The sequence below is a fragment of the Chionomys nivalis genome, chromosome 3 (assembly GCF_950005125.1).
Source record: "Chionomys nivalis chromosome 3, mChiNiv1.1, whole genome shotgun sequence".
Lineage (NCBI taxonomy): Eukaryota > Metazoa > Chordata > Mammalia > Rodentia > Cricetidae > Chionomys > Chionomys nivalis.
Window position 1 is genome coordinate 88536597 of NC_080088.1, and position 25533 is coordinate 88562129.

Below are 25533 nucleotides of genomic sequence, written 5' to 3' on the forward strand. Positions count from 1 at the left end.
AAGCCATGGCAAACCCAGCCATAATAGTACTTTGGTTGATATTTCATAACTGTAACTTTGGTATTGTTATGAATCTTAACGTAAATGTATGTTTTAATGATGTTCTTAAGTGAGTCCGGGGAAAGGACCGTTCAATCCAAACAGGGTCCCGACCCACAGGTTGAGAAACACGGTGGAAGCAGGAGTATGACATCGTGTGTTGTCCTCAGTCCCTCTACTCTTTTCGTTGAGCCACACTCTCTCACTGAATGCAGTGCCCACCGGTTGACACGATTGGGGGACCAGTGAGCTCTGGGGCCCTGTTGTCTCCTAGGGTGCTGTGGTCTCCTTTCCTCTTGCTGTAGTAGAATACTGAGTTCAGAAAAGCAGGCTTCAGTCCATCATGGAGGGAAGCCAGGGCAGAAACTCAGGCAGGAACCTGGGGGCAGGGACTGAAGCAAAGGCCACAGAGCAGCACTGCTGATGGACTTGATCCCCATGGCTTGCTCGGCTTGACTTCTTATGCCACCCCAAACACCAGTGCAGCGCGGCACTGCCGGCAGTGAGCCGAACCTTTCCACACAGGGCATTAATCGAGAAAATGCTCCACAGACTTGCCTACAGGCCAGCCTGATAGAGGCATATTCTCAACCAATGTTTCTCTTCCCTCTTGTCCCTTCCTTGTCTCAAGTTGAAAACGACAAAAGCAAAACACCCGCACGTGGGGTATCATCTGCACATGACCGTATCATTTTATATGTGAATGCTGGAGATCCAAACCGGGTCCCTGCGCTTTCTCAGCAGGGAGCATACTGACAGCCATCTCCCTATGCCCGATCTGTGTTGTTTCGTGGGTACTTTGAAACTGCCTAGGGACATTGACAAAACATTCTCACTGCCGTCCATAGACATCCCATGGAGTATTCAGACCTAGTCCCATCTCACCTGTTTAAAGAGTTATGGTCCTTTAACTCATGAACCTGGCATTTCAGCATCTCTTGACTTTCCTTAGTTTTTTTTCTTTTCTTTTAGCTACCTCTTATAATTTCTTACCTATTGTTTGCATTTCTTTCAATATTTCTGGAGAGAACATTAGGTACATTGTGGAGAGCCAGGGATAGGCCAGTGACAGAATCGATGGCTATTTGAATGAACGCATTACTCACTTTCCTGCTGGTGTGGTATCAAGTTGATGCTCTTATCTGAGTCCTCCCTGTGCATGGCTGGTGTGCAGCTGTGTGGCGAGTTCATTTTCTGTGATGCATGTTCGTGTTTCCTTTGTGACTTTGTTGAATTAACTTACTAGCTCTAATACTGGTCTGTGGATTCTTCAAGATTGTTTGCACACATTGATAATGGACTCGTCCACTTTCCCCATGTGTAGTGATGACAGCCAACCACTGCTGCCCTCACTTCTGGTTACTATCTCCTCTTTCTTCGCTGTGATGGACAGGCCTCCATTGTTCAACTGGAAAGCCTGTCCCCAGACTGCAGCCTGGGTGGGGTCTCTCTCAAGCTGTCTAATGTAGTCCTGATCTCTAGTCCCCAGAACCATTGCACACCTTACTCTGGTGACTAGATAACATGAGCAAGGCACTTTTTTGTTTTTACGAGATAGGGTTTCTCTATGTAGCCTTGGCTGACCTGAAACTCTCTGTAAACCAGGCTGGCCCCAAACTCACAGAGATCAACCTGCATGTGCCTCCCAAGTACTGGGATCAAAGGCGTGCACACTATTGCCTGGCTAACAGCTCACTTCTTGATGAGACATGGACTAACCTTTCCCAAAGCCAAATGCCTAGTGATGTGCTGTGCGTATGGGTCCTCCCTCCTTCATCAGAGCCCAAATGAGCTGCCCTACACCCTGAAAGGGCCACTGGCACCACTCAGTGTCCTCTAAATGGTAAGTGGCAGCTCACATGCCCAGCATGTGGACTGCAGTGTGTTGTGATCAGGCTGCCCTCACTCCTCCGACCAACAGTGGAACTTCCTTGTACTTGTAGTTGACAAGGATGCTTGTGATCTTTCTGGCCGGTGGTTTTCCACAGAAGCTTCCCAGTACATGATGTCCTGATCTCTGGCTGCTCAGCATGATTCCGGCCAACTGCTTAAAGGTATAAAAGACTTTAGCTCAGGGAAAAATAAAGGTTGCTGTTCTTCCACCTGAAAAGAAGCCTCCATGTCTCAATCCTGGCACACACACACACACACACACACACACACACACTGCTAGTCTCAGTATCCAAGCTGTGTTGGCGGCAGCAGCAGTGAGCTATTTTTGATGGTAATCTCTAGTTGTGTCCTGTGGAGGGTTGCCTGTACACAGTGAACAGTGAGACTGCATCCAATCCATTACCCACAGACAAATGTGTAAAACATCCATGGGTTCTGCTGCGTCACTTGCTCATCACTCCAGAACTGTGGGAAAGTCTGGAAGTTCTTTATGATAACCATCTGTTTGAACACATTCGCTGGGGTGCCACAGTGTCACACCGTGTGGTGAGTGTGCGCACAGCTCTGGGCTCAAGGTTGGTGAAAATGATGAACACTATGACAGTTGAGCTGACCTTTTCCTTCTCTGCATGGCCCTGCTGACCAGCTCGACAGAGCAGAAGCCCGTGGAGGAGCCTCTGTGCTCAAGCTCCACTATATCAGAGCTCGGCGTCTGTGTCCCTAAGTGTTAGGGACACTGCCGAGCACAGTCATATATTCCGTGCCACTGTTGGCACTTGCCCACTCTCTACCACACAGACTGCTTGTTTTTCCTTGCTTCTAAGATGGCCTGCAAGGGTACCCTTCCATGACCCACATGTTTGGCTCAGAGCTACCATCCGCAGTTAGACATGAATAGATTGTACCACATAAGGAATAGACATGATGCCCCTGAGCCATATAATTTAAAATGACTAAACAATAAATTTTCTTAAAATTAAAACTTAGCACAACAATGACAATAAAAATAAACAAAATTAAAGGCAATATTAATGATGCAAACAGTAATAAAAAATGAATTAAACAAAATTAAAGGTGATATTAACAATGAAGACAACAATAAGAAAGACCTGATGGAAGCAGATACAAGATCCGCAGCGCAGCACTGGGCCGAGCTTCTGGAAACCAATCCAGAAGAGGGGGGAGTGATAATATGAGCAAAGGAGTCAAGACTATGATGAGGAAACCCACAGAAACAGCTGACCTGAGCTGGTCAGAGCTCACTGCCTCTGGATTAACAGGGGGGAACCGGCATAGGACCAAACTAGGCCCACTGAATGTGGGAGACAGTTGTGAGTGTGGTGCCCAGATTATGACCCCCAGAGAGAGACCACCAGAGAGGCCCAGACTGTAATAAGCAAGGTTTAATCAGCATAATACAAACATGTTTGGAACCCCTGTCTCCAAATGACCCCCTTGCAGCAAGGTAGAGAGAGGAGTTGTATCTCCTCTGTGGGGTAAGCTTTTAAAGGCTTAATTGCAAAGAGGCTTTTTGAAGCTGCTTTGGCATGAGTGCAAGGATTTTGCTCCCTCCCATTTTGCTAAATCAGCTTTTTCCTTGTTCTTAGAGCAAGGCCACTGTTCCTGAGTTAGGCCATCTTTATTGGCCTGTACCAGGTGGCTGGCTGGGCTGAGCTAAGTGACCTTGTGCTCGGAATCTCCCGGGTGGGAGAGGGGAAGGCCGCCATCTTCCTGGGAAAACATTATTTTGTCTAGGCAAAAGTGGTGCAATCAAGTCTCCAAGGTCCTGCTGTTTGACCACAGTCTGGGCTGGGTCCTGACAGAAGGTCGAAGCATCTTGCCCAGTGGTCAGCATTGTTGTTATCCATGTGGAGACATTGTGGTGTCCCATAGTCTTCTTTGGAGACCTTGGGTCACTGTTAGGATCTGGGAGTCTCTATCGGATACAAGCTTTTTAAACATTATTTTAAATGCCATTTTCTATAGATCTCTGAAGTATTTAGGGATGTCCAGGTATCTCTGATTAGACAGACTTTATTATTTGTTTTAAGTTTTAAAACATACACAGGGGACTAAATAAGGCTTACCCCTGTACTTACATCAGTGCTTTGAGGATGACTGATTATTAACTTGTATTTTTAACAAACCAAAGCTATATACCATATTTTTGTCAGGTTGAACCTTTAAATTAATGATTTTAGCAAAGACAATGAGGCTAAAATCTAAACATTAACAATATGAAACATTTTATAAGCATGTATGTTTTATAACCTATTTTATTGTAGCTGATACTTTTGGTGACTATTACCTGGTATTGGTGTTTTTTCTTGTAACTGTTTTTTCTTTGAGAGTCTAGTCTCAGCTATTCCCACTGGTAACTGACATTCTTGTATATCAATAAAGAACAGCATAAAACAGTTTTAACATTATCTATATCAAAAAGTCATTTAAACTTTTGCAAATCCAAATCTAATGACCAGAGCTCAGAGAAAAATTACAAGTACAAAACTTATAATTACCAAAGGCTAATTTTTTTAACAAAACAAGCATATATAATTTTTTAAAAGAAATAACCATGACCCTTTAACAAGACAAACAAAACTTCTTAAAACCAGAATTAACCATTAAACATTTAGGTACAAGAAATTACAGCAAACATCTTTTGACCTTTTACAACCCCCCCCTTTTTTTTAACCTTTTGCAACTTTTTATATACCTTTTGCAAGTTTTAGGTCTTGCTCTCTCTCTCTCTCTCTCTCTCTCTCTCTCTCTCTCTCTCTCTCTCTCTCTCTTTCTGTTTTATTGATTAAGCCAGACATTTTTAGACAAAATTTTTTATTTATTATTTTAGTCTTTTGCCTTTTTTTTGCTTTTTAGACAACATGTACATTTTTATTAAAGTTTTTTCCTGTGATTTTATCTAGCAGAACATTGGCTAAAACAAAAGCAGAAATATGTATCTTAACCGAAGGTGATAAATTTGTAACCCATATGTTTTTCTTCCTGTGGAAACAAAAGCATTCCCAAACATAATGCATCTTTGACTTTACTTTAAAAATAATGCTTTTTAAAGTTACAGGTTGGTACAATTTAAAATTTCTTATAAGTTGTATCAGGGCAGAAAAGGGTTAAGACGGGAAACTGATGGCCAGCAGAAGAGACTTTGAGTGTTATCACAGTGAAGACCTTGGCTCAGAGAAGAAAAGAGGGGGCAGCAGCAGTGGGCACAGAGTATCCTTGGCTGCCAATGTTTCTAAAAAAAGTTTTTTGTTAACTTTTTTTTTGACCATGATCTCAGATTTTTTTTTTTATTTGCCAGGTTTTTTAATTGCAAGCAGTCCATTTCCTGTCACCCCCGTGCAGATCCCTCTCTCCTGCCTAAGGTAAAGACCCTCAAGATACAGAGAGAGAACAAGGGAGAGGGGGCTGCCCTGGTTGGCTGCAGCCAGCCTCTCTCAGTCACTAGCTCTACTGCCTGCCTTCTGAAGAGGCATCCCTCTGCCCTCAGCCAGGTACAGGACGACTTTGCCACCTGCTCCATCCCAGGTGTCCCTGCTCCCTAGCCTTAGGGCCCTGCAGACCCCACCCAGATCCTCTGTCATATTGCATATCCTGCAGTCTCAAGGCTTAGTTCTCAGTATCCAGGCAGTGTGTTCCCTGCCATCAGACCTGGCTCAGGGCTAGGGATACAGACACTAGATGGCTGCTGCCAAGTCACCTGCATTCTCACATTTAAGTTTTGTCCCATTTTTTTTTTTTTTTTTTAGTCCTCGTCAGTCCAGTCTTAAACATAATATACAGGAGATAACAGTTTCTTTGAACTCCAGAGGATCACCATCTGCCCAATGTAGCGGCTCCTATAGACATTCCAAGTCAAAGGCATACACTCCCTACTCTCTCAGTCCCCAATTCCTTTTGGGCGCTCTCCAAGATTTTGCCTCTCTCCTCTCCATCCCTAAAGCCTGGGGGAGAGAGGCTGGGGCTCCATAGGGGCCCTAGGATGCTTGAGGATAGAAGTCAAGAGAAAAGAAAACAAAGCAACAATTACCATAACATAACACAAAGAGACTGACAAATTTCCAGAATGAGACATATAGTGACATTTTCTCCCAAGGTGGGAAAAACCCAAACAGCTGTCTCTGAGGTAGCTACAAATGATCCTGCTTCTGACGTGGGACTGGAAGAATTTCCACCCTTGTCTATTGACGTGGGACTGGGAGAATTCCCATCCCTGTCTGTAAGTGACCTGGGGCCGATAAGGCCCCTGTCTGGAAATGACCCAGGACTGGGAGAATTCCCACCCCTGTCTGGAAATGACCCGGGGCCAGCATGACCCCTGTCTGGAAATGATCCATCACTGTCTGAAAATGGAAGACAAGGCGTCCCTTGCTTCTCCAGGGTCTCTCCATACAAGCACATCCACTTCAGGGAACATCTGTCAATACCAAAATCCCAAATCGGTCGACAGGTACAACACCAAAGCAGCCATAGTCAGACAGACAAGACAAAATGACAGAGACAAAAAGACAAGAGACAAAAGACAAAGAGCGCTCTCTCACTGGTAGATGCTAATAAACCTCCGGACAATCATCATCCTGGTGGAATCTCTGTGGTTCCGGGACAATACATCAAATGTTGTGCCCAGATTATGACCCCCAGAGAGAGACCACCAGAGAGGCCCAGACTGTAATAAGCAAGGTTTAATCAGCATCATACAAACATTTTTGGAACCCCTGTCTCCAAATGACCCCCTTGTAGCAAGGTAGAGAGAGGAGTTGTATCTCCTCTGTGGGGTAAGCTTTTAAAGGCTTAACTACAAAGAGGCTTTTTGAAGATGCTTTGGCATGGGTGCAAGGACCTTTACTCCCTCCCATTTTGCTAAGTCAGCTTTTTCCTTGTTCTTAGAACAAGGCCATTGTTCCTGAGTTAGGCCATCTTTATTGGCCTGTACCAGGTGGCTGGCTGGGCTGAGCTAAGTGACCTTGTGCTCAGAATCTCCCGGGTGGGAGAGGGGAAGGCCACTATCTTCCTGGGAAAACATTCTGCCAGGAAATTTCTTCTCGCCCCTTTGAGAATAAGGGGTGAGGGCCCTACAGTGAGGATTGGGCAGTCTGACGGGTCATTGGTAGTGGGACCAGGATTTATCCCTAGTGTTCATATTGGCATCTTGGAGTATATTCTCTTTGGAGGGATACCTAGGTCAGCCTAGATACGGGGGGAGGACTTTGGTTCTGCCTCAAAGTGATGTTTCAGACTTTGTTTACTTCCCATGGGAATCCTTACCCTCTCTGAGGAGTGGGTGGGGGTGCGTTGGGGGAAAGAGTTGGGCAGAGAGTGGGAGCAGAGATAGCTATGCAAAATGAAAAGATTGTATTCAAAAAAGAATTCAACAAAACTAAAGGAGACATTAACAATAGAACGATAATAAAGATTTAAACAAAATTAAAGGTGATGTTAACAATGAAAACAGCAATAAAATGAATTAAACAAAATTAAAGGTGATATTAACAATGAAAACAACAATAAAAAAGAAACAATAAAAGGAGATATTTTCTCTAAAGAGAGGAAGGACAGCTTATATGGGGAGATGGTTCAGGGTAGAACTCAGCAGGTATTTCTAGTAACTATGAAATTACCGGGCACGAAAACGGATCACAAGACACACAATGGAACCCACTTTAAGAGTTTATTGAGAGAGAAAAAGACATGTGCACAGGCGTGAGGAAGTTGGTGCAGGGAGAGAGTGTGGAGTGGGCGTGTCCAGCTTTTAAAGGCTGCCTAGCACAAGTGCCCAGGTGCTTATGTAGCTGTGTCACGCGGAGATCACATGACCACACTGCACATAGATCACGTAGAGCTTGAGGCCCTGGGTGGCTATGTAAGTTGCCTGATCGCTTGATGGCACATGTGAGGCTCTGGAAACCGGAAGTATCGGCGCTTGGGGTGGCTAGACATTTTGCCCAAGCACTGGAAATGACAAACACCTAACTAAATGTCAACATCAGGAAGAGCGGAAACAGGCTCTGGGTCACCTAACTGCATTGCAGCAGCTGGAAATAAGTGCCTGGCAGTGGGGGCATCTGCAGCCACATCTAGTGTATTGGATGATGCGGCCAGAGGCTGATCTAAATTCAGAAGCTGTACGGGTCCAGCTCCTGGCACAATTGGTTCGCAAACTGCAGGATTCTCTAGGGGTTTCAGATCTCCCTGTGGCCCTGCCACAGAAGCTGGTCTCAGAGGCAGCATCTTTGGTACCCCGGAGGCATCCAGCACTGTGGCTTCTAAGACAGAAAGAGATGGGCCGCTAGTGGAGGTGTCCTAGAAGTTTCTAGGATGGGGCGAGCTTCCCAGAGATGGCCTTGCTGGTCACACCAGGTCTGTTCATGTAAGAAAATCCCCAACCCCCCCTCCCCACAATAGGACATCTCACCCGACAGGTGTCCAGCTCTGGCTCCAGGCCAGGGCATCGCATCTGAAGAATTCCCTGGTACAACCCATCACCAAAACCACCCCCTGCCTTCCCAGGCACCTACCCCAGGCCTCCTCACCCGTTTTGAACTCCTGCTCCCGCAGCATTGATAGGAGCTCCTCCGTTTGCATAACAACCTCTGTGGAGGGCGCGTTTAGCCTTATGTAGTCCACCAGCCTCTTCACGGTGGCCATGTCCGGATAGTCACAGAAGTCCTGGGGGTGTTTTCTGAGCCACAACGACAGAAACCACAATATAGCACTGCAAGGAGGAGCGGGTTGGCGGGAAGTAGAGTCAGAAGCAAGGCCTTTCCTCACCAGCACAGCACTGGTCCCTCAGTTGAGGAAAATGCTGAGCAGCCCACTTGTTGCTGGGCATGGTGGTCAGGAGTGAGGGGCTGTATGGAGAGGGCTCCAGATGCTTTCTGTACCTTAGAGGACTGACTGGACAATCTGGGCTGAACTGTGGTGGGGATGAATTTCCCTAGGACCCTTGAAGTTTCACCCATTCCTATGTCCCTCAGAACCAAAGGGATCATTGGAGGTCTCTGTTTTTCTCCACCTACACATGAAGTCTCTGATATCATTCTCTATGGGGATCCCAAGAGGAGGGTGACTGGTGATGGTTTAGCTCTCAACACTAGCCACCAAACATCCCACTCCATAGATGGGTTCTTACCTCCCTCTTCACCCAAGCACACTCACGTCTTTTTTTCCTGATCCTCCACACAGTCAGGTCGGAAAGATCCATACCTATGGCATTTCATGAGGGTGTCACTAAGTTCATGTGTCCCCAACCCACCAAGAGATCTAGAGGGAGCTACTGGAATCTGATGTAGGAAGAGAAACCAGGAAAGGGACGAGGGTGCTGAGGGCTCTTTCCACTGTTCTGACTTCAGTGCTGAGGGTCTAGGAATGAGCCTCTGGTTACAGCTATTCAAGGATCTCCACACAAGAGGTGAAACCTAAGCTGCTCCCTGCTAGGTCTCTGGGTTTCTAGGTTTCCCTGCTAGGGCTTCTTGGTGCCCCCTGGGACTCTTGCCTGGCGCCATTCATCCCATCAAACCTAGATAGTCTCTAGAACCTTTGATACAAATGGGGGAAAGGCTCTGCTCAAGGCATGAGAAAGGATAGTGTTTGACACTTCGTGGGGAAAGTGAATGACACACAGTCTAGACTTGTCTCCCTACCCCCATCTCTGGCCATGCCACTTTGAAGTTCTAGGCCCAGGACCAATGATGTCACAGCATCATCTTACTTGTCCTAAAGGAGCATTCAGTCCCAGAGAAAAGTAGCACCATCCTAAAACCAAACCAGGAGGCCTGAGAGCCTGTACGTGTGTGTAGCCACCCACATTTTAATTATTAGGTCCAGCACCTCCCAGGTGGTAGAAAATTTTTGGTAGATGGCCAAAAATAAATATATGCACGCCGTGTCCTGTTGTTTGAAGGCTCTTGGTAAACAACTAATGAATATTTCCACGTAGTCTGGGCTGTTGGTATTGAACGTGAGGGGTTTATACAGCTCCTTTTGATTCTGAGGCAAGAACAAAGAAGGAAGGAGGTTTAGCTATGAAAACTCAGAGACATTAACAACCCATTACCACACACTGAAGTGAAAAGTGGCCATGAAGAATGTTCCTCAGTGTTTTCTCAGGAACACACACCTTGTCAGGGACAAGGGGGACCAGAAAGGTTTCCTGCCACAGGCTGGCTTGTGTTACCTTGGCTTCCAAGAGGGAAAATGGCCAGAGGTGTTGAATAAATGGCCACACCCAACATCTTAAAAGGTGGCCAAGGCCACGACTCTTGGCTTTTTGGTGGCCTGAGCCATCAGAAGTCTTCACGTGGGAGAACATCCTGACTGCTCAAGTGCCTCCAGTGAAGAGAGTCAACTGGGGCTGCCCCTTGCCTCTGGTGACCTGGTAACCAGGATTCTGAGTTCCATCTGGACCATGGTTAAGGAAGTGAGGTCACTTCCTGGGTTCCTCCAGCCTGAGGCTCCATCACGTAGGGTCTCTCTAGTTCTGACCAGGGCTGCCAACTTCTCTCCTTCTGCCTTTCCATGTGTACAGTGGGTCACAGTGGTGTCCATATGCTCAAGTCACACATTGAACTGGGAATCCCGGCTTCAGCCAGACCCTCAGCTTTGAGAAGACAGAAGAGATTTCAAACCATTCCTTTGATATCACATGGGTGCCAGAAAAAATAATTTTCTCTTAGGGTCTTCCCACTGTCCTGACGTGCTCCCTGTCATTCTAGTGTTGGTTTCCTAGGATGTCATCATATGGATATGATCACAGAAACCCTAGAGCTGGGCAACTCTATACCAGTGTCACCAGAGGTAAAGGCACAAACAGGGACATGTGGGCATGTGCCCAAGTCCTAACAGCCACACTTACAAGGGCACACAGAGAACCCACTTACAAAGGCCCAGGAGCATGTCAGTATAGAAAGGGCCATGCGTAGGTGGGCCTTAGGGTTATTTAGGTTTAGGTTAGGGCTAGGGTAACAGACAGAAGCAAACTGCATGCATGCTCTCATGTTTATTCGTGCCTTTCACTTAGAGGACCAGGCTGGGCTCCTCTCTTTTTCTATGATTTCTAGAGTTGACTCCCTTTGGGCTTCCACAGGCAGCAGTGTGCCTCTTCTGCATCCCCAGACATTGATATCTGGGTTCTGGTTTACACCAACCATGTCAACACCTCCACCAGCATTCCTTATTCCAAGGGGAAAGTACACAGTAACTTTAAGACTTGGGTAAAAGTTTCTGTATCTTCATTTTTTGAGTACCAGTTTAAAATTCATCCATATTTAAGTTTCAGGCTTGTTGAAGGAAAATGAGAAACTGAAAAATTCAATGCAAAAACAGAAGGAAGAAGCCGGGCGGTGGTGGCGCACGCCTTTAATCCCAGCACTCGGGAGGCAGAGGCAGGCGGATCTCTGTGAGTTCGAGTCCAGCCTGGTCTACAAGAGCTAGTTCCAGGACAGGAACCAAAAGCTACGGAGAAACCCTGTCTCGAAAAAAAAAAAAAAAAAAAAAAAAAAAAAAACAGAAGGAAGAAAAGACCATAAAGAACAGAGAAAGGATATTCAGTTCAAGTGGCCATGTTGGGAAGAGGAACGAATAATGGGGTCCGGTGACACCACATTCCATATTTAGGGTCCTGACGTGAGAGTTAGTTTTAAATATGAAGCAAGAAGTATACAAAACTAAGCCGTCCTGATTAAGGTGTGGTCATGCCCACCACTGCGCCATCCCTCCGTCTGACCTAGCGTCTCCTGCAGGGTGATCTGATACGTGACCAGAACTCTATGAATCTTTAGGGAGCCAAGTTTTTCCTCAGTCCAGTGCCTGGCTTCAGTCTTTTCCCTCTGCCTGCATGAACTTCCTGCAGTGGTTCCATTATTTCTGGGGTGCATTGAATCAATCTCCTTGTATCCAGTCAGGGAGGCACAGTGTCTCTTTGGAGTACCTTCACTGTTTCCAGGACAGTTACATTGCCCGAGTCTTCCTTTACAGTACTGAATGTTGAGGCAAAAAGACACATATCCAAAGCATTACATAAACAGGACCTAAGCAGGAACATTCGAGGCCATGCCAGGCAACCACGCTCAAGGATCTCTCTCTCTTCTCTTGGCTTAGCTGTTCATGAAAGGACTGACACTAGGGATTCCAATTTTGTTGTTGCCTTGGAGACTGAATCTAGCCTTGCAGCGTAGGCTGACTTCAAAAACCTTAGTGTTCTCTGCCTTAGCTCTCAAGTACTGAATTACATCTGTGTTTTATGTCAACTTGATACAGCCACGGTCGTCTGGGAAGAGGGAACCTCAACTAAGACAGCATCTCCACCAGGTTGTCCTTTAGGGCTAGTCTGTGGTTCATTTCCTTGGTTAATGATTGATATTGTAGAGCCCAGCTCACATAGGAGGTGCAACCCCTGGCCTTGTGATTTTGGTTTACATAAGAAAACAAGCTGGGCAAGTCCTGCGGGTGATGTCCCAGAGTCTCAGAATGCAGCTCAGGCTCTTCCACTAGACAACGCTGAAGAGCTTTACACGTAAACAGGTGGCAGCAACAACAAAAACAGGTGATCGTTTATTGCATTTCTTTTAGTTCATGTGGAAGTTTTGTCTTCACATATTTTGTGCAACATAAACATGCAGTTCCCACAAAGACCAGAAGATGGCACTAGATCCCCAGGAACCGGAGTTACAGCTAGTTCTAAGTTTCCCTGTGGGTAATGGAATTGAACCTGGGTTCTTGAAAAAGCCGTCAGTGGTGGTTTTTCGTTCTTTTTGTTGGCTCTTGGTTTTTTTGGGGGGTGGGTGGGAGGGTGGGTGGGTGCTTTCAAGACAGGGTTTATCTGTGTAGCCCTGACTGTCCTGAAACTAGCTCTGTAGACCAGCCTGGCCTAGACATTACAGAGATCGGTCTGTTTGCCTTGGCCTCCCATTTCCCGGGATTAAAGGCATGCACCACCACTACCTGGCAGCCAGTGTTCTTAACTTCTGAACCATCTCTTAAGCCCCTAAGAGCAAATACTTCAAGAAAACTGCGGATGCTCCCCTTAGGTGTCCAGTATCCTTAAATTAAAGGTACTGATTGGAGTGCACTCTGCTAAAACATGTTCAGTTACCTCTGCTTACAGATTCTAGTTTATTCTTTTGGTCTTTGGAGTATGGGACTGTTTTGTTTTTTTATTTAAAAGTATTTTTTCATTTTGCATAGCAACCACAGTTTCCCCTCCCTCCCCTCCCCGACCCACCTCCTTCCCTCACTGAACACCCCATCCACTCCTCAGAAAGGGTAAGGCCTCCCATAGGGATTCAACAAAGTCTGACATATCAAGTTGAGACAGAACCAAGCCCCTTCCCCCTGTATCAGGGCTGAGCAAGGTATCCCAACACAGGGAATGGGCTCCAAAAAGCCAGTTCATGCACTCGGGATAAATCTTGATCCCACTGCCAGTCGACCCAAAGACTGCCAAAGCCACACAACTGCCACCCGCATTCAGAGGCCTAGCTGGGTCCTGTGCAAGTTTCCCAGCTGTCAGACCAGAGTCAGTGAGCTCCCACCAGTTCAGGTCGGCTGTCTCTGTGGGTGTCCCCATCATGGTCTTGACCCATTTGCTCATACAATCCCTCGTCCCTCTCTTTAACTGGACTCCAGGAGCTCAGCCCAGGGCCTAGTTGTGGATCTCTGCATCTGCTTCCATCAGTTGGATGAAGGTTCTATGATGACAATTAGGGTGGTCATCAATCTGGTTACAGGGGAAGGACAGTCCAGGCACCCTTTCCACTATTGCTTGGAGTCTTAGAAGGGGTCATCCTTGTGGGTTCCTGGGAGTTTCCCTAACACCATGTTTCTCCCTAATCCCATAATGGCTCCCTCTATCAAGAACATCTTTTTCTTTTCTCTCTTTTTCCGTCCCTCGCTCATATCAACCATCCCATTCTCTCCTGTTCTCCCCCCCCCCTTGCCATCACCCCTCCTGAAGCCCATATTCACTCAGGATATGTTTTCTAGTTCCCCTTCCCTGGGTGATCCATTTGCCCCCTTAGGGTCCTCCTTGTTACTTCGCTTCTCAGGGGTTATGCATTATAGCCTGGTTATCCTTCTCTCTACGTCTAATATCCACTTCTGAGTGAGTGCATACCATGTTTGTCTTTCTGGGTCTGGGTTACTTCACCCAGGATGATTTCTTTCCTAGTGCCATCATTTGCCTACTGATTTCATGATGTCATTGTTTTGTATCTCTGAGTCATACTCCATTGTGCAAATACACATCGTCTTCATCCATTCTTGGGTTGAGGGGCCTCTAGGTTGTTTCCAGGTTCTGACTATTATGAATAATGCTTCTATGAACATAGTTGAGCAAATATCCTACAGGTATGAATGTTGCTGGATCTTGAACAGATTGGAAATAGATTGATTCCCAATTTTCTGAGAAACTGTCATACTGATTTTCAAAGTGGCTGTGCAAGTTTGCATTTCCACCGGCAATGCAGGAGTGTTCCCCTTACTCCACATCCTCTCCAGCATAAACTGTCATCAGTGTTTTTGATCTTAGCCATTCTGATAGGTGTAAGATGATATCTCAGAGTTGTTTTGATTTGCATTTCCCTGATGCCTTAGGATGTTGAGCAATTTCTTAAATGCCTTTTAGTCATTAGAAATTTGGTCATTGAAATAATTCTGATGAGAATTATCTGCTTAGATTTGTACTCCATTTTTTAAAATTGGACTATTTTGATATGCAGTTTCTTGAGATCTTTATATATTTTGAAGATCAGCCATCTGTCAGGTATGATGTTGATGAAGATTTTTTCCTATTCTGTTTTGTCATTATTGTCCGTGTCCTTTGTCTTAGAGAATATTTTCAGTTTCAGGAGGTCCTATTTATTAATTGCTGCTCTCAGTGTCTGTGCTTCTGATGTTATATTTAGGAAGTTGTCTCCTGTGCCAATGTGTTCAAGACTACATCTTATGTTTTCTTCTATTGGGTTCAGTGTAACTGGACTTACGGAGGTCTTTGAGCCACCTGAACTTGAGTTTATACATGGAGAGAGAGATATGGATCTATTTGCATTCTTCTACGTGTTGCCATCCAGTTGGGTCAGCACCATTTGTTGAAGATGCTTTCTTTTCTCCACTGTTCAATTTTGACTTCTTTGCCAAAAATCAGCTATTTATAAGTGTGTGAATCAATAACTGTGTTTTTGATTAGAGTACATTGATCCACATGTCTGTTCTTATGCCAATACCAAGTTTTTTTTTATTACTATAGCTCTATAGTAGAGCTTGAAGTCAGGAATGGTGATACCTCAACAGTTCTTTTATTGTTCAGAATTGTTTTAGGGCCGGGCGGCGGTGGCGCACGCCTTTAATCCCAGCACTCGGGAGGCAGAGGCAGGCGGATCTCTGTGAGTTCCAGGCCAGCCTGGTCTACAAGAGCTAGTTCCAGGACAGGAACCAAAAAGCTATGGAGAAACCCTGTCTCAAAAAAAACAAAAACAAAAACAAAAAAAAAACAAAAAACAAAAAAACAAACAAAAAAACAGAATTGTTTTAGCTACACTGGGTTATTTTGTTTTTCCATATGAAGTTGAATATTGCCCTTTTGAGATCTGGGAAGAATTGTGTTGGGATTTCGAGGAGATTATATTGAAACTGTAGACTGCATTTGGTAAGATGGCCATTTTTACTATGTTAATACCACTGATCTAAGAGCATGGGAGCTCTTCCCATTGACTGATCTTTTCCCCAGTTTCTTTCTTCAAAGACTCGAAGTTCTTGTTATATAGGTCTTTCACTTGTTTGATTGGAGTTAACCCAAGATGTTTTATGTTATTTGTGGCTACTATAAAGAATGTTGTTTCTCTGATTTCTTCCTCAGTCTATTTATCATTTGTATATAGGAAGGCTACTGATTTTCTTTTGAGTTGATTTTGTATCCTGTCACATTACTGGAGGTGTTTATCAGCTGTAGGAATCCCCTGGTAGAATTTTTGGGATCATTTATATGACTATTGTATCATCTACAAATAGCAAAAGTTTGACTTCTTCCTTTCCAATTTGTATCCCTTTGATCTTCTTTTGTTGCCTTATTGCTCTAGCTAGAAGCTTGAGTACTACACTGAATATATATGGAGAGAGTGAACGCTTTGTTTTGTTCTTGATTTTAGTAGAATCACTTTGAGTTTCTCTCCGTTTAATTTGATGCTGACTGTTGGCTTGTTGTACATTGTCTTTATTATGTTTAGGTATGTTCTTTGTATCCTTGATCTCTCCAATACTTCTATCATGAAGGGGTGTTGGATTTTATCAAAGGATTATTCAGCATCTAATGAAATGATCATGTGTTTTTTTTCTTTCAGTTTGTTCATATGGTGGATTACACTGACATATTTTCATATGTTGAACCATCCCTCTATCTCTGGGATGGATCCTACTAGATTATGTTAGATGATTTTTCTGATGTGTTCTTGGATTCAGTTTGCCAGTATTTTATTGAGTATTTTTGCATCAATGTTCATGAGGGAGACTGGTCTGGAATTTTCTTTCTTTGTTGCATCTTTGTTTGCTTTGGGTATCAGGGTAACTGTGGTCTCATAAAAAGAATCTGTAAATATTCCTTCTATTTCCTGTGTGCTGAATAATTTGAGGAGTATTGGTATTATCTCTTCTTTGAAATTCTGATGGAATTCTGCACTGAAACCATCTGACCCTGGACGTTTTTAGGTTGGGAGTCTGTTTTTGGGACCCTAGTCTATATGGATGCACAACTCCCTAGGCCTGGATGTAGGGGGGGAGGGCCTTGGACTTCCCACAGGGCAGGGTTCCCTGCCCTCTCTCAAGATGGGTGGGAAAGGGAGAAGGGGGTGTGGGGGAGGAAATTGGGAGAAGGGAAGGAACTGTAAATATTTGAATGGAAAAATAAAAATTAAAAAAAGGAATATAAAAGAAGAAAAAATAGGATAGATCTCAAACTAGCAAGTTAACAGCACCCCTGAAAGTTTTAGAACAAAAAGAGAAGTAAGCACACCCAAGAGGAGCAGACTGCAAGAAGCAGCGATCTGAGAGCTGAAATTAATAAAATAATAACAGCAATACTAAATATCAATGAAAAAAAGAATTGTTTTTTTTGAGAAAATAAGCAAGATAGACAAACACTTATCCAAACTAACTAAAGGGTAGAGAGAGAATGTCAAAAATAACAAAAACAGAAATGAAAAGGGGATATAAAAACAGACACTGAGGAGATCCAGAGAATCATAAGGACATAGCTTAGAAAACTGTGTTCCACCAAATTGGAAACTCTAAAAGAAATGGACAATTTTCATGATAGATATCACTTACCATAGTTAAATCAAGATCTGATACATGATTTAAATAGCCCTATAATGTCTAGTGAAATAGAAGCAGTCACTAGAATTCTTCTAACCGAAAAAGCCCAGAGTCAGATGGTATTAGCCTAGAATTCTATGAGACTTTTAAAGAAGAGTTAATGCCAAATATTCCTCAAATTATTCCACAAAATAGAAACAGAAGGAACACTTCCCAATTCATTTTATGAGGACACCGTTTCTCTGATACCCAAACTACATAAAGACTCAACAACAGACAGGAAAAGGGGCTGGAAAGATTGTAAGAGCCAGAGCATCAGGAAGTTTCCTGTGAGGGTGGGTCTCCTAGTAAGGTCAGAAGCTATGCCCATAAAGTCTCACCAACATAGCTGTCCAAGTATGAGCAAGGATGATACCAAAGTGGGCAGGGAAGAGCACATGAGGCCTCAACCACACATAAAGAATTACAGGCAGCCGGGCGGTGGTAGTGCACGCCTTTAATCCCAGCACTCGGGAGGCAGAGGCAGGCGGATCTCTGGGAGTTCGAGGCCAGCCTGGTCTACAAGAGCTAGTTCTAGGACAGGAACCAAAAAGCTACGGAGAAACCCTGTCTCAAAAAACAAAACAAAACAAACAAACAAACAAAAAATGAATTACAGGCAACTGAGGAAAGCTGGAGCAGGAGAGATTGTCTTCCCACTAATAGCTGTCTAGTACCAAATAGCCCTGAAAACATCTATTCAAGTAAGAGTAATAAAAATTTCTAGTTCTTGAAAGTTATTATCAATTATTTAAGATAATTTAGAAATGCAAGTTAGTAATTAGTCAGCTATTACAGTTAAATTTGTAGTCATATTAGGCATGTTTTCAAGGTCAAACAGTGGTATATTTTAGACAGACAGATCATCCTGGAACACTTCGAAGGTCTACATAATATGGCATTTAAGATGTTGTAATAACATGAGTTCTTTTTATGATAATGAAACAAGCCTACTCCTGGCAACACCAATCTACTTCAGAGAAGATGATGGGCCTCAATAAAACTCCACATGAAGTTTACTTTTTGTAGCAAAATTAAGGCACTGGGCAAGAAAGTGCTCTTGCCTCAACAGCGTGCTATCCAAATTGGACAAGCAGGACACAAAAGAGAGTGACTGTCAAACCTTGCCAAGACAAGATAGGACATACCTTCAAAAATCCTGCTTCAGCATTGTTTGTAATAGCCAGAACCTGGAAACAACCTAGATGCCCTTCAATGGAAGAATGGATGAAGAAAGTATGGAATATATACATATTAGAGTACTACTCAGCAGTAAAAAACAATGACTTCTTGAATTTTGCATACAAATGGACGGAAATAGAAAACACTATCCTGAGTGAGGTAAGCCAGACCCAAAAAGAGGAACATGGGATGTACTCACTCATATTTGGTTTCTAGCCATAAATAAAGGACATTGAGACTATAATTCGTGATCCTAGAGAAGCTAAATAAGAAGGTGAACCCAAAGAAAAACATATAAGCATTCTCCTGAATATTAACCTTCATCAGGCAATAGAGACAGAGACCCATTTTGGAGCACAGGACTGAAATCTCAATGTCCAAATGAGGAGCAGAAGGAGAGAGAGCATGAACAAGGAACTCAGGACCGCGAGGGGTGCACCCCCACACTGAGACAATGGGGATGATCTATCGGGAACTCACCAAGGCCAGCTGGCCCCGGTCTAAAAAAGCATGGGATAAAACCAGACTCGCTGAACATAATGAACAATGAGGACTACTGAGAACTCAAGAACAATGGCAATGGGTTTTTGATCCTATTGCACGTACTGGCTTTGTGGGAGCCTAGGCAGTTTGGATGCTCACCTTACTAGACCTGGATGGAGGTGGGTGGTCCTTCGACTTCCCACAGGGCAGGGAACCCTGATTGCTCTTTGGGCTGACGAGGGAGGGGGACTTGATGGGGGAGGGGGAGGGAAATGGGAGGCGGTGGCGGGGAAGAGGCAGAAATCTTTAAGAAATAAAAAAATAAAAAATAAATAAAAAATCCTGCTTCATAGAATGGTGGAGAGCATTGCAGTCTGCAGTTGCGTTGAGGACAGGATTACCCATTTCTTTGCCTGAGCCTTGAGAGAGGTAAGAACTCTCTAGTGGCTTCGCTGCTTTGCCTTTCTGATCTTCAGCTTGAACCCCAATACCTGTCTCTGGGTTTTTATTATTCCTGCTGCATAACAGGGACTGAAGAGGTTATATTTAGACATATGCATGTATATATGTATATAAATATATGCATACAGTAATAATTAATGAAAAAAGAAGCCATGAATTGATGGAGAGCAAGGAAGGCTATATTGGAGGGGTTTGAAGGGAGGAAAAGGAAGGGAGAAATGTAATTATTGTTTACCTTCCCGGGCCAGGGAGGCTGAATCTCTTCAGATTGAAAATTATGTGAACAAATCTACAAGGAATAAATAGGGGACTCCAGACTTAAGAGTAATGTGAACAAAAAGCCTTCCTATTTTCATTCTTAAAGCAAGCAAAACATGAGATGTTTTTACAGCTAACTGAAGCAAATAAAAATAAATTGAGGGAATACATGTGATGCTATGTCTTATCATCTTTGGTAATGTTTAAAGAATATGTCTCCTAGGGCTTTTCCTTTTTCACAGAGATGATGTACATAGGCTGTGACATTCCGTTTATGTCCTTGCTTTCAAGACCGTTCACTTAGAGTGTATACAGTCCTTTCCAGAAGGCGGCCTTGTAGAGAGAACATTCTGCATTCCATCCATACTTTGCTGTGAGTTCACAGCTTTCATACACAGGCTCCTTCAGTCATCATCTCAGTAATAAATTTCAAAAAGAAATACAAACAGCTTGTAAACCCTTGTCGAGATAGGGTCTCACTATGTGGTTCTTGTCTGCCCTGGAACTCCCCATGTGTACACCAGGCTTGGCTGCAACTCACAGATATCTGCTTGCTCTGGCTTCCACATGCTGGGATTAAAGGTATGTACTATACCCAGCTAGTTAACATTTTAAAAAGATCAATGTCCTTGGCTATCAAGGAGACACAGACTAAAACTAGTTCTAGATTTCATCTCAGTCCAGGCAGAATGGCTATGATCAGGAATATGAGTGGCAAGCAATGCTGCTATGGATGAGCATAAAGGGACACTCTTATACACTGTTAGTAGAGGCATAAACTAGTACAACCACTATGGAGTCAGTCTGGAGACTTCCCAAATAATTATAAGAAGAGTTATCATAATGTAACCCAGCAGTGCCACTCCTGGGGAAATAATCAAAGGACTTTAACCCTTCTGTACAGATTCTCTCATAGCCCTGTTAATTACTAGTTTGTCACAACAGCTAGGAAATAGTGTTGTGATGGTTCCAATGGAAATGGTTCCGTAGGTTCCGGAAGTGGCACTGTTAGGAGGTCTGGTCCTGTTGGAGTAGGCATGGCTTTTTTAGACGAGGTGTGTCGCTGGGGGTGGACTTTGAGGTCTCAGATGCTCCAGCCTGGCCAGTGTCTCATCCTATTTCTGCTGTGTGCCTATCCAGATGTAGAACTTTCAGCTATCTCTGCGCGCCATGTCTGCCTGTCTGATGCCATGCTTCCCACCTTGATGACAGTGGACTAAAACCTCTGAAATGCAAGCCAGCGCCAACTGAATGGTTTCCTTTATAAGAGTTATACCATAGTCATGGTGTCTTTTCACAGCCATAGAAGCTGTAACTAAGACAAATATCAAACTAGATTTCCATCAACTGTCGAAGAGATAAGAAAGATGTAGTACATTTACACAGTGGAATATTACTTAGCTGTAAAGAAAAAGTCTTAAAGATTGCTAATAAATGGATCAAACTGAAAAATAGTATATGCTAGAATAATGTTCAGAAAGACACTCTATAAATTGTTCTGTTTCATATGGGGCTCTGAGTTTTGAATATCTTTCAGGTGTTTAACTTGGAATACATGTAGAAGGGAAGTAATTAGAAACAGGCGGTTGAGAGAAAGGAGTTAATAAAATCCAGTAATAGAAAAACAGAGGTAGATTAGCTCAGGGCTTCTCAACCTTCCTCACTCTGTGACCCTTAACACAGTTTCAGATATCATAGAGAACCCAACCATAAAATTATTTTGTCTACTTTGTAACTGTAATTTTGCTACTGTTGTGAATCACAATGCACATATCTGGAATGCCATCCCTGTGAAAGGGTCGTTTGACCCCAAAGAGGTCATGAGAACCATTGAACTAGGGAGTGTAAAGGATAAAACATGGAGAGGAGAGGAGGATGGAGAAGTGAGGGGGTGAGAAAAGGCTTAACCAAAATGAAGAGTGGTTGAAAAAACTATATGGAGACCTGTGATCTCACAAACAACAACAGCAACAACATAATTAGGGGCATAGTAGAACACAGAATGGCGTTAAAGAATGGAGCGAATACTCTGAAGTAAAGATTCCAGTGGGGATGGGATCAGAGGGATGAAGAAAATTGCATAGAGGGTGCGGTGATTTGAATAAGAAACGTCCCCATAGGCTCACATATTCGAACACTTGGTCCCCAGTTGCTGACAGCGTTTGAGGAAATTGCAAAAGGTGGAACCATGCTGGACGATGTATGTACCGAAGGAGGAACTTGGAGCATCTGCAGCCTTGCTTCCCTTCTAGATCACTCTCCATGCTTCATTTTTGCTTTGGAAGATCAAACTATCAGTCAATATGAATGCTTTCATAAGTCAGAGTAGCTTCCCAGAGCTAGTGCTGCCATGGACCTTAGAAAAGAATCTACTGCCACCACTCTCTAGACCAGAATAATTCCTTATTAGACTTCAAATCTGATCCTTCTACCCACAGAGAAGAGGGCTGCCACCCCTCATCTGAGACTCTTCTCTTTACACAAAATGGAGGCCATCACAGGAAACCACATCTGGACTCAATGCAGAAATAAACCAGTGAGTCGTGAGGATCCCAGCACCAACGGATACAACTGCATCACAGCTCCTGTATCTGTGATAAGGTACCATTGTGGAAGCGAGGTTGTGAAAGCTAGAATAACAGAAAGTTTGCTCTGAAACAGTTTCTTCTAGAAATAGGTATACAAACAAAATGGGACCAATGGCAGTATGGATGGACTTGGAATGTGGAAGGCACACCCCTAGACAAAGAACTACAGGGAACTAATGACTGCTGAGAGGAGGAGAGTTAGCCCCTCCCACGGTTGAACCCCTTTATTCACTGTCTAACACAGAGTAATCAGCCCTGCAACCATAGACACACAAACAACAAAAATGCATCCCACAAGTTGTGTGTACCTGCATATTACGTATGTCTTAGGGTTTTTATTGCTGTGAAGAGACACCATGACCTCAGCAACTCTTATAAAGGAAAATATTTCACTGGGTGACTTTCCAGTTTCAGAGGTTCAGTCCCTTACCATCATGGTGGAACATGACAGCATGCAGGAAGGCATGGTATTGGAGAGGTAGCTGAGAGTTCTACATCTGTGTAGCCAACAGGAAGTGGTCTGTCTCACTGGCGTGTCTTGAGCATATAAAAGACTTCAAAGCCCACCTCCACAGTGACACATTTCCTCCAACAAGGCCATTCCTGTTCCAACAAAGCCCACCTCCTAATAGTGCCGCTCCCTAGGAGCTTATGGGAGCCATGAGAATTCAGCCATGAGACCCCACAAGGGAAGAAACGCGGCACCACAGGAAAACTCCAACTGTGATCCTTACAAAACACGGACATGTGGGGTACACTAAGGTAATACTGAAGGAGTGTCCTGCCACATGGGACGAAGTGAGTTCTGTGTGTCCTTGTTCCCTGTTCTTGCCTTGGGGAGTACCATGTCTTTGAGGGGGTTGATATACATCTGGCCTCCATGTGCAGGGGACAAGGGCCTCTTTCTTGGGGTAGGGTAAGGACAGCCCTGTGATTCTGGGGAATGGCCTGTGAACAGGAAATGGCTTTTCTGTCCTTTTCTCTTTGGTGTTCTTGTATGCCACCTGTCTGCACGTCCATCTCTTTCCCTTGTCTGTGGAAATTTTCTCCTACGCTTTTTACTGAACATATTTTCCATGAAGGATTCTTCTCATTCTTCTGTTCTCATAACTCATAGTTGCATATTTTTCGTGGTTTCCAAAGAACTCACATACTTCCTTCATACTAAAAAAATTAAATCATCACAAACCTTTTATTTAAATGATTAAATTTCTCTTCTCATAGCCCAGTTTTCCCTACAACATTCTAATTATGTGGCTCTTACTGAGCTTTTAGTTTGGCTTATGTAATTTTTCATTTCTAGGCTTCTTTATGTCTCTAGATTCTAGGATCGTTTTATTCTTAGGTCTGTCTATTAAGTTCTGTATTCAGATCTTGAATTTCTTTATTTAAGTTTTTGTTTTCTGAATTAATTCAGGAAATTATTTGTACCCCAAAATTATTTGTGCCCTGATGAATTCATTGGTGAATTATCTGAACACATTCAAAATCATTCTTTTGAATTCTTTGTGCTGAATTTTATTTATGTCATTCTTACTATTTACCACTACTATGAGATTGGCCATTTTGGGGGGGACTATATTGTCTTGGACTTTTCATGTAACCTCCATTTTTTTAATGGGGCTTTTTCATCTGGATTTAGTTTGTTGATGAAGTGTTTCTGATACCTTTGTGTTCACAGAGTGTTTGGATTGGTGATTGGTGTTCCCAGTTAGGTTTTTCTCGGCTCATCTGTGTTTTGCTTGAGCTCAGATTGGAGACACATGGTGCTGGCAGGGTTGTAGATGGAGAGATGACGAATGCGGGATGAGCTAGAGGTGGAATCCCTTCTGACCTCACAAACCAGGCTTCAGGAACTGTGATGGGATATATGGTGGGGCAGGGTTCAGTATGTCCCACATCCTCCGATCTCATGAGCCAGGTTATACGTACTACTTGGTTGTGTGTGGTCCCTATGTGTTCACGTATGTTCTGACCTCATGAAGCACTTTACACACAGTGCCATGGGTATAATCTCTAAGGCTTTGATCAAGATGGTGAACCATTCATGACGTTGCCACAGTTCTGCCAGCCTCCTAAACTGATGTCCGTGCAATCACTGTTGCGGCTCTCACGTCCCATGTTTAACTATTTCAAGTCAGATGACTGCAGTCTTCTATTTGTGACCTTTGATGAGTCCTCAACATGTTAGAAATAACTCAGATCCCCATAGCTCTTGTACACATCGTTGGGCACATTTATCTTGGTGCTGTGGTGCTTGTTCTGTCTACCCTCATTCAGTATGATTTCTCAGAGCCCTCTGCTTGAGATACTTTCTATGATTTTCTTCATTAAAATTAGCCTCATCCCATGGAAATATATTTTCCTGGGCTCTGATTTATTCTCCATGCATCTCTCCACTCTTAAAATTGCTGTTAGTTCCTATAGTGTTACAGTGCACAGCTGTATCCCAGCACTCAGGAGGCAGAGGCAGGAAGACCCCAAGTTTGAGAACAAGTCCTGGGATACTGTCCCAGTGAATTAGGTAGTATGACTAATAAAAACAGAAAGACAGATATTGGGGTTCAAACTGAATGTTAGAAAAGCAAAGCAGTCAAGCCACTAGAGAGATCTTAACTTCACCAATGGTCAAAGGGGTGATCCCGTAATACTCCCCACCAACCTCAGACTCCGCACTCCACTGAGCTCCTGTCTCTTCCCTTTTATATTCCTCTCTTTCCCCAGTCATATCACGTCTGTCTCCACCTCCCTAGTGTGGGATTAAAGGCATGTGATTCCAAGTTCTGGGATCACCTTTGAGTGAGCTCTGTTTCTCGTTTAGACAGATTCAATCTTGTGTAGCCCAGGGTAGCCTTGAACTCCCCAAGGTCCTTCTGCCTCTGCCTCCCGAGTCCTGGAACTAAAGGTGTTTGCCACAACTCCCTGGCCTATATGGCTGACTACTATGGCTGCTTTGCCTTCTGATCTTCAGGCAAGCTTTAGTAAAATACACATAATATACCACTAGAGCACTGTCTATAGCTGATAGAAATCATGACAAAACCCACTGCTGTGGAAGGTTTTGTTTGGCTCTCACATCCTGTTCAAGAACCATCGTTAGAGAAGCCAGGGTGGGAACTCGATCAGGAGATCAGAAGCAGATGACAGATGTTTACAGGCTCGCTCTCATGGCTGCCTCAGTTTGCTCTCTTACACAATTCAAGACAACTTGCAGGGGTGGAGATGCACACAGTAAGCCTGGATCTTCATTATTAACCATTACTAAAGAAAT

The 25533-nt window shown here is 43.9% G+C and overlaps 1 protein-coding gene across 1 annotated transcript; it reads right to left on the minus strand.

Annotated features, from left to right (window-relative positions):
- Positions 1-241: 241 nt before the first annotated feature.
- LOC130871373 (ral guanine nucleotide dissociation stimulator-like) lies at positions 242-10258 on the minus strand. The gene is made up of 5 exons (XM_057764713.1): positions 10175-10258; positions 9755-9936; positions 9106-9153; positions 8466-8662; positions 242-351 (listed from the first exon to the last, which is right to left on the minus strand). Exons 1-5 carry the CDS (start codon positions 10256-10258, stop codon positions 242-244), a joined length of 621 nt encoding a protein of 206 aa, XP_057620696.1.
- Between the last annotated feature and the right edge of the window lie 15275 nt (positions 10259-25533).

Coding starts and splice junctions, on each gene's coding strand:
- LOC130871373 (XM_057764713.1), bottom strand. CDS start 10,258: ATGTTCTCCCACGTGAAGACTTCTGATGGCTCAGGCCACCAAAAAGCC. Junction 9,937..10,174: donor GCCACCTTTTAAGATGTTGG/GTGTGGCCATTT, acceptor TTCTTGCCTCAG/AATCAAAAGGAGCTGTATAA. Junction 352..8,465: donor AACGGGTGAGGAGGCCTGGG/GTAGGTGCCTGG, acceptor TTCTGAACTCAG/TATTCTACTACAGCAAGAGG.